General features: G+C 31.6%; 1 protein-coding gene across 1 annotated transcript in view; it reads right to left on the bottom strand.

The window, feature by feature from the left end:
- The window catches only part of LOC119830479 (extracellular sulfatase SULF-1 homolog), a 55,325-nt gene that overhangs the window by 9,303 nt on the left and 35,451 nt on the right, over positions 1-10,571 (bottom strand). Inside the window, exons 4-5 of the mRNA XM_038353522.1 lie at positions 3,362-3,513; positions 2,689-2,858 (exon numbers count right to left, since the gene is read on the bottom strand). Coding sequence (XP_038209450.1) covers positions 2,689-2,858; positions 3,362-3,513 — 322 coding nt within the window. The remainder of the gene's footprint in view (positions 1-2,688; positions 2,859-3,361; positions 3,514-10,571) is intronic.

Raw genomic sequence — 10,571 nt, 5'->3', positions numbered from 1 at the left:
TATAGCATTTCTCCCTGCTCCTTAAATATATATTCTGTATTACCTAAAAACTACTATGATATTTAACACAATCATTAATAATTTTCTCATTATCACGAACTATGTTTAATTCCAAGTAATAAACATCAACAATAATTTGTATGCAGCATGCGTGAAATATAAAAGATTTATGCTCTATAATAAGACATTATCTTACACAGTTGTAAATTTTTATATCTCAATGTACAGCAGTTAGCTATTTTTTTCCATGAAAAATAAATCGGCGCTGGGTTAAAGCTAAAGGCAAAATTATTCACAGCGGTAAGTACTCATGTCGGTACGTGAAATTTCGGTGTTCAGAAAAAAACAAGGTCGTTACAAGGTTCTTATGCGATATTCCTCACGGCGCGCGGTTCCGTAGACGCTCTTATAATATAATAAAGATTAGTTACCTGCCTACCTGATAAAATCACTTGTTCGTAAACACGCCATCTAACCGATTATAAGTTATCAGTATGTAAAATATATTTCGCATTGATGTCATGATTATTATGATGCAATGAAAATGTAATATGTCAAAATTGTAGTTACAAATGTTTATTCATATTTTGTCACGCTCAAATCGCTTACGATGTACAACATACCTACCCGTCATACATTAAATCCGAATCGGAAAATAGGGACCAAATTGCAACCACGGAAATTAATTTCCAAGTACTCTAAATATGAATGATATTTATTATACAGTATAATAAGCCATTTATTATTTATATGAACTCTTAAAATCAAATTCAAAATCAATATTAGATTTCTTAGCACTCATGCTTTAGTATACTAACAACTCCACTCGCCCCTTTGTTTCGTTAGTACCAAAATTGTAAATCATCAAATCATTCATCAAATCATCACACTTAGAAAAATTTTGCCAAAAGATATAGTGTTTCTATAAAAGTATTTCTTTGTTGCTGGCTAGACGAGCTTAATTGACATAATAGCTTCCGTTGTAGACAAGCGTAAGGGTCACTCTCTTCATGGTTGGAGAACCCTAAAACACGGTCAACTCCTTAAATATTTAAGGGATGTAAGATGGCCGCTAAGCTCGCAAAAATACCAAAGCAATTAGAGTTTTTGTTCAAACATTTGAGAAACGTGTTCCGTAAGTCTGGAAAATAATTTCCTCTCATTTTGATTAAATGGTTTCATCATTGCATGCAATTGTGACACGCAGAAAGAAATAAGTATTTATACGATAAACCTACTTCTTTGTATTTGTCTATTTGATGGAGTCTTTATCTATTCTTCAATATGAATCTCATATCATAAAACGCTACGATAATACTTTAATGGAGAGAGTTTAAATCACTACCTCGTAGGATATAATAAATGCGAAAATAACGAAATGTAAAATTTATATTATTTTAAAAGAGCAACTACAGAGTTTATTTCCGGCTCTTCTCTATAGAAACTGCCTTCCGAACTGGTGGTAAATGTTATAACTGTGTAATATGACGATTCAAAAGTGCTTCTATAAGAAGTCTAGTTGAATGAATAAATGTTTGAGTTTGAGTTTGAACTCTGTCTCTGTCTGTATACTCTTCACGCCTAAAACAGTGAATCAATTTGGATGAAATTTTATAAAAAGGCAGTTTAGTAGATACAAAGGTTGGTAGTTTATTTCACTTGTTGATCTTTTGATTCATAGACATGCCGGTTTCCTCACGATGTTTTCCTTCACCGTTTTAAGCAGTGGTGATGTTATCCACATGTGCAGATAAATTGAAAAATCAATTTATTTCCTGCACGTTCGCCCGGTCTCGAACCCCGACTTATCAATTTGTGAAGTCGAGGTTCTCACCACTGAGCTACCACTTTTTGTGTAGAATTATAATATGTATAAATGATCGCTGTTAAACTTTACTCAGTTGACTGGTAAAACGAATTGGATGGAATTAAATAATGTATGCTGTCTATATAATACCTATTCATTCTTCTCAGACTTGCAGGCATTTTTGAATGAAAATTCCGATGCTTCTTCGTGAGCATACTTGTATAATCGCAATGTTATGATGGTACTGATAACCAGCATTATATTAGCTCATATTAAGTTATCTTAATATATATATACATTTTGGTATTTATGAAAAGGTTACCGATATCTATAAAATCATTTTTATATTTTTTTATAATTTATTAATTGCATTTAATTGAAAACAGATTAACTAAACGTAAAAATAAAAAAAAATACAATCAAATTTACTATTAACAAAGTTTAATCTTTAGTTTTATAGCATTGAAATGCTTTATAAATGAGAAATTTTGAAATTGTTATTAATTTAGTTTTCATTATTTATATATTAACTATAGGTATCTCACTTCTTATCATATAATTGATTATTATTTATTATTTTATTCTGCTGGATCATAATTATGCAATTGGTAAATTATGCAAAAAGATGGCTATTTAAGTGATTTACTTAGCCCACCGCCCATGACAAAAATTACACGTTGAAACATGAATTAATTAGTATTCTATTTATATATTATATTAAATAGCTTTAAATTTATATTCTCCCTTCAGCTAGAAAAGAAAAAATTATATAGGATGAAAAATAAAACACATTTGGTTTCTAATCAGCATTACATATACCGGCTCAAATATGCCCAGTGACCTTTGTATCAAACATATTATTTAAATAATTATATACTCACTGGTGTGTCGTTACATTGAAGAATAGATGTGAATACTGTGGCGCCGAGTCCTCAGGTCCGTGCGGAGCCGGGAAAGACATAACAAGCAGTACCGGTTTCCTCGTAAATCTTCGCTTCGACGCTCTCAAAAACGCTATTGAGTCATTCGCAATTAAATCTGGATAGTAATCCTGGAACAATCACAATGATATGTAGCTGGCTTGTGGCCAATGTCGTTGTAAATCATCGCATTGTTTACAGTTTCATTCTTGGAAATTAGCTGCCATTACAAATCCGTAAAATAAATACACTATGCACATACACATATTTGAATATTTGCGGTCACAAATTACAGTAGGATAAGTCGTATATGTTTTTAGGATGAATATAATTCTATTTAAAAAGTATAGAAGTGATATGTCCAACGCTGGGAAAGAAATCATTTAAATAAAACATTTCTAATTAGATAAATACTTTTTTTTGTGATTTAAAAGAAAAAGTATAATGTGAATAATATGAACAGAATACAGATACATACTTTGATTATCTAAAATTCCAAAAGTACCAATAATATAAAAAAAAACAGTTTAAATGCTGCAATGCTAATTTAATTATTTATTTGTCTTCACTAAAAATATACATCGAACTCTATGTATTCAATAATAATATTTTAACAATAACATATTTAACTTACCTTAAAATAATCATCGCCATGTTTGATTTTTTTCCCATTCATGTTAATACTGTAGTTGTAATACTTTGAGTTCATTATAAGACCGCCCCATTCGCGCCAACCAGGTGGGATGTAGGAACCGTTGTATTTGTTCAAATATTTGCCGAAATAACCTGTGAACAAAATAAACACTACTCATTTCAATTTGTCAGTATGAGGAAGTTAATAATCAAATCAAATAATCAAACTAAACAAAAGAATCAAAATATGAGAACAACAAAATCTATCGACATTATTTTGATGTATGAAAATCCGATTGCTCGTAAACATTTTTAATAATTAAAATATGTTAATAAGCACTTTACGTTACATATCTTATATACAAAACACAGAAGTAACACCCATTACGTAAGCATTCTGTCAAAACGTAATAAAACCTAATACATAAATGTATGTCATTATCTGGCATGATAACTCATATATATGATGCCCGTATCCAAATTTAAAGAAGACCTTTAACCTCATTAAGACCAGATATTTATCGGTCCCAGGGCAGGGAGCTTTGCTCCTATTTCACGGAGGACTCTGGAATTTCATTTCGCCCGACCTTAATCTCTTCACGGACGTTGACTGAAATCTCTCACCCCCTTTTATGACCGCTCGAAATGCTTGCATTGGTTTTCGTTTCTTAATTGAAAAAATGCAAAATTGATTAAACAGAGACAGCTTATCCATGGCTATTTCATTGTTTATTTATTCTGTTAGAAGGACCTTATCACTTGAGGAAATGAGGGAACAAATAGAATTTAAATGATAGAAATACAAAAAGCATATATCTATAAATACTTTGAGCTCAGTAACTTGTGCACAAAATTATAACACTTATTGATTATATACTTGAAAATTATGAAATTTAACAAATATAGATAATATAACATGAAAAGCATTTAATATACAATAATCCATCGAAAATCGTTCCACGTCTATTTAGATGGGTTGTAAATTGTGCCTATTTATCGAAACTTTTAACGATACTTTTGAGAGAGAGGTCACCATCCAGTTTCCGTCCTTCATATCCTCACATCAAACTTTGTTGTAAACCAAACTAATCTTCACATAAATAATCTCGCCTCTTGTCTGATATGCATTTTTATAGCAGCGTGTCGTGCTTATAAGAGGGTAACTACCTTACTTCTACAGACAAGATCAAATAATTCCACTTTAAAATGCCATGTTAGCCAAAGTGACTAGTTAAAAATTGTAACCTACATCCAATTTTATTTTGTTTTAACGAGCCAACACAGTGCTTAACCCACATCGTTGTTAAAAACTCAAATTTCGAGCGGTAAGTGACACCATTTCTTCGTTCCGTTGTCATTCACAACGTAACGAGCTCACCTTAGCCCCGGGCACCTTCCTGGCGCAATCTTTGTTACCTTATAATTTATTATTTTAATTAAATCCTTTTAAACTGTTCACATTTTCCAGATCTATTCACTATCTATATATGGAAAGTTTCAATGGAGCATAATAAATCGTGGTTTTAATTAATGGACAAATTATTTTTTACCTCAACTGCTGGCAATATAAACCGTTGAAAAGGAGTTCTGTACAAAACAATTCATAATAGCAACTATATATCAAATTATTGCAATAATTTACAATAAAGTGTGAGGTTTCGTAACTTGATGTCTGATTTGTTGGACTTTTGATTCGCACGGAAATGTTCTGAAGCAAATGTATAAACTAGTTCGATTTTATCATTGGTATCCACTCAACAGCTCTAAGTTATTTCACAGGCCAACAATTTACTAATTCATTTAATATTGAACGGCAATTAATCATTTCCACAGTGCTTGTTGCAGTCGTCGATGTAATTTACGATCTCTTAGAGATGATAATAGATTTTAAATGCTATGTTATTTTGAGCGCTTAGCTTACCTTTACATTGTAGTTGAAAGACTATTATTGTGATAACGTTATATCGCATTCTTGACCTACATTAGGCCTAATAAAGGCGTCCTTCGAACATTAATCATCTTCAATAACATTTATGATTGCAACTCATTGTTGATAGAAAAATAAACGCAATCACAAATAATTAATGTCCATATTATGTTTATTCCAATTATTGGGATTTGATCAGTTTAGATGAAGTAACAATTCTTGCAATTCGAACATTTTCCCAGAAACTATATACTATATCTATACTACTACTACTACTACTACTACTACTACTACTACTACTACTACTGCTACTAATACTACTACTACTACTAAAGATTAACATCACATAGATATATATACGAAATGTCTGCCCCTGTTGTATATCCTGTCACGAAGAAAACAGTTATTTTTGTATATATATATATATAGTAGGTTTGAAGACCTATGCAATATCACAAACATTAATTGATTTGCAAGATAATAATTGTGCAGTCAAATAACTAGCTGGTTCATATCCTGGTGAGTCAATCGTAATAAATATGTCAACGGTTTGCCACTTATCTTTCCATTTAAACGAACGTGATGTCACGCAACACTGTTTAATTTACACAATCACTTTCAGACTATGGTAGGTCTCATTCTAGTGTTCTATGAGTCAACAATAGAGTTAAATTCTGTAAACTGCGACTTTATGCGATTGTAGAACTTACAAATCGCATTCTAAACGACCATCACTAACGAACAATTTCAACTTAGCTATTTAAACAGCATATCGTATTAAATAATTTTAACGTTTAAAATGTAAAGTACGTTTGTTTTAGTCAACCTCTTCGCATTGATTTGCTTAAAAGCCTTCCAAATACAAACATAACTTGTTTTATTTTTCTTCTAAAGTTGCATTGTCATATCATGCTAAGCGTAATATTAAAACATAAAAAAATGAAATAAAAAGTAATTTCCATAACAGCTGGAATCGAGCGGTCCATTGACAAAACTTGTGAATGGTGTGCGCAGAGGCAGCGAGGCGCCGCGCCGCCCACACTCAAGCGCGAGCGGAAGCAATTAAACCTACGAGGTACAAATTAAGAATCGCCTATTATTAAAACGTGTTTTTTTTTTAATGATTTATTTAATATCAATAGTTTTATTACCGTCTCCGAAATATTGTTTAAGGATCTAGTATTTATTTTTACAATTGTAACAGATTCAGTATTTTGAAGTATTAATTTAATTTATTTCAAAATATCGGATACAATTTATTAATGAAAGTATCATACGTTCATGTACTAACATCCAATTTATTACGTTAACGAAAATAATATCAAATATGGTGATGAGTAGTATAAGTATAAGTGATGAGTAGTTAAGCTTAATTTAATTTACAACCATGTTATGAATGGTATTTAACGAGGTGGTGAAGTGGCACGTGCGACACCCACACGAGCGAAGAGGAAGTGGCGTCCGCTTTGAACATCTACCCGCAAACTGGCTACTGAAATGCGTGGTAAGGGTTACAAGCTTTAAGCGTATAACATACTATATTTTAAAAATAATATATAGCATAAAGAGAACATATTGGGCAAATATTATGTTAGCTATTTATATAGTGTGCGTGGATGTATATCTATGCGTACTTATTTCTTTAGAAGTATAATTGAATTACAATAACGGGTATTTTAGCTTTTAGTGATTAAATATTAAAATTGGAATCAGAGAATTATTTTTGTGAAAAATGAAAGAAGTTTTTCTTTTTCTCTCTCTTCGCAATTCATTGACTTTACTCATTCTAATTCTGTTGGAATCGGTAAGTATAAAGATAAAAGAGAGAATATTGTTATATAGAATGCAGACATTTTAAAAAGAGCTTTTTAACTCGTGTTGTACTCACTGTGTACCACAATATAAGCTTAAGTATTTGCGTGACCCATGTGGGCGTTCCACACTAACTGTCGATTATACAAATCGATGAATTATTTAACAGTGTCCGATGTTGCAAGCTATCGCTAGAGCAACGCTATAAATCTGTAGGTACAATAAATATTTATTAGAATTATACACTATCGCATTATTTACTTCTTGGAAATGTTAGCGCTCTTAATATTTGTTTTAGTAGATATTTAATGTGCAACAACAACAATTAGTCTCCAACTCGCTTCGCAAATCGTTTGCATTACAGGTAAGAGCCTACAAATAGGTTTCAGAAGAAAGTAAATAATTTTGAACCAAGAATGTTTCTAGGAAAGGCTTTCTATATATTTAGATTAAATGTTTGCAATAGAAATAGGCCATCAGTAAATGTAATTATTCAAATTACAATGTGTTACCATCCGAGAAAGCTGTTATCACTTTATCAGGCCAGATGTTTTCTGAGAATTCACCACAAATGCTTAAATTATAAACATTCGCTTGAATGTGTTGTACAAAATTAGGGGCTAAGCATGATGTTTAATGAAATATGTATTATAGTCCAATATACAGTTCAAAATAAAGTGATGAGATAAACTAAAATATTCGGTGATAAAATTTCAAATTTAAATTTATAGTGATTCGGTGGTAAAATTTCAAATTTAAATGTATAGTGAATAATTGAAATCAACTTGGAACTACACAAAACAACGAATGTTTCCATGTCTATAAACAGTATCAATGAAACAAATCAATTTCCGAAGTTTTGAGAATCCAGATGTTTATCAAAACATTCCTTGATATTTTTTTTGCCCACTTTAATGGCTATGACCAAAAATAAACTAACGAGCTGCTATCGACAGTGGGTGGCCACCGTAACAAGATCGAGTCAAGGACGTACATTGACAACTTAATTAGGAACAGCGAACACAATGCTCATCGATAATATGCTGTGGCTGTGATAACTTAAATGTTATCTTTCATATTCATATTTCAATCTATACCAAAATGTGATGGGTAAAAAAATACTTCTTTCTTAGTCGAGCATGCTTCGGCACGCATTGGGCCAGCTCGCACCGGGCAACCACACCGAGAAAACCGGCGTAAAATAGCATCCTGCTGTGATTCGTTCGGTGAGTGCGGGAGCCGGAGGCTCATTTCCTTTTCCTTACCCTTCCCAGTGCTTTCCTTTATTCCTCTCGACAATCCTTTCGTAATCCCTTCCCAATTTAAAGTCGGCAATCCATTTGTAGAGGCGTAAGGTCTGCAATGGACCTTATGCCTCTCCAAATGTTCATGGGCGTTGGTAGCGCTTACCATCAGGCGTCCCACCAGCTCCATTGTCGACTATGACATAAAAAAATACCTCATGAATGAAAATCCTCCTGTTTTAGATGTCTGTTTTTAAGTCTATACTATTACATAAAACTGCTAGTTTTATTGAATTCATTTGTTCTATTTATCTTTTCCTTTGACTTCGCGGGCAAAGCCGAGAGCGGATATAGTTTCCATATTAAAATAAACATAAACCACAATATATTAATTACCACCAGACTGTTTTTCATTATTATTTTTTGGAAAAGAAATAAATATATTGCTGGGTCTCATATATATTTTTTTCTAGGAAAACAGTCAGTGCAGTAAATGCTGCCTTGTAGTACCATCAAAATAACTTTTTTCATAAAAAAATGTACTCGTAATTGACACCACATTTTGCCATAACCACACAATCCCAATTTCAAACTGTGGTTTCAAACATCAGTAATAAGCAACCGCACCACTGAAATATGTTTGACATTTTAGTGCTTTACATTATAAATGACTTCCGTTTAAGTCATTATAATTCAGAATAGTTAATTTAATAGTACCACATTTAGGAACGTTGGAATATATGTACTGAATTAAAATATACAAATTACAAATAAATCTTTTAATGAGAAAATAATACTAAATAAATTAACAAATCAACAGTTAAGTTTGTTTTTTTTTCGGATTATTATATTATGTTCATACTATATAAGCTACGTACGTAGTGCTATCTCAAATTTCTACATATCTTATATCGAACTAGCGGTCCGCCCAGGTTTCGCCCTTGGTATATATATATCCTAAATTCTTCCTCATTAAATGGGATGTGTATGTAAGGATTATGTTTATGGGAAAATAATTTTTCAAAACGGACCAGTAGAACCTGACATTAGCGCGTTCAAACAAACAAAATACCTCTTTAGCTTTATAATATTAATTATAGATTATAGCTTATTTAATGATCAATATTTTATAATAGAATTTATCATACTGCGATAAAAAAAATCACACAACTATTTAATTATAGCTACTAGCTACTCCTCCCAGATTGTCCCGGGGTATAAACATACATTTATCTGTACGAGTATGTTACTCCAGGATAATGTAGCTTTCTGTGGATGACAGTGGTTTCATAAAATCTTTCCTCTTTTTAATGTACGACATTTGTTATGTATTCAGACAAATTTTTAGAGTGTAGGCAAAGTTTAATAAACTTATCAAGCATTATTTTGTTACTTTTAGTAGAGACGAAGAATCAATTATCTTCATTTCATCCCGACACTATGTTTTAATTAACTATAATATCACTACAATGACATGGATTATAAAAATTTAAAAACCTTTTTTCAAACAACCTTATAAAACATATACTCTCGTCTACACACGTATTTTCTATTAAATAAATAACCATAAATAAATTTACATCGCAAGCATATATAATAAGAGACCAGAGCCCAGTTCTATTAGACGAATACCTTTATATTAGACGTGAGTAGGCCGTATACGGGCTCGTTCATTCATTTGCTCTAATGAATGAACAAATTATAAAATCAAACTGGGAGTCATTTACATTTTATTGCCGTAATGAAATTTCATAAAAATCAACGTGGAGATATGATATGTAATGAAGCAGGTTAACCCACACATATTAACTAATGTGTGTTTTATTGCATAAACAGGTAAGGGCCTATTTGGAGAGTTATAAAAATAACTGGATATACCTACATTTTTGTGACTAGTGTGATTGTGTGAAGTTCCATATAGCATGTCCCTAATGGGATATGGAGGCCGATGCTTAATACATCTATCTCTGACAAGTTGTAGTAAGAAAGATAATATGATTGATTTGATTGATTGATGACATAATTTTTTTTTTTGTTAAATAATATGCATTTGTAAATAGAACAACTCAACATTTTGAATCTGTATACGTAGTAAGTGCTTATTCGATGTTTCATAAATCTCCCAATCGTTAATATTTTTAACAATAAAGAAAGTTGAATTCTGTGGGCGTACAGTCGAAGTAAATTAACGCCCGCCCAGTTTTAATCAGGATATCCAGGCAAAACAT

Source organism: Zerene cesonia, chromosome 11, assembly GCF_012273895.1.
Source record: "Zerene cesonia ecotype Mississippi chromosome 11, Zerene_cesonia_1.1, whole genome shotgun sequence".
In the NCBI taxonomy this organism is placed as follows: domain Eukaryota; kingdom Metazoa; phylum Arthropoda; class Insecta; order Lepidoptera; family Pieridae; genus Zerene; species Zerene cesonia.
This window is presented reverse-complemented; position numbering and strand designations above follow the sequence as displayed.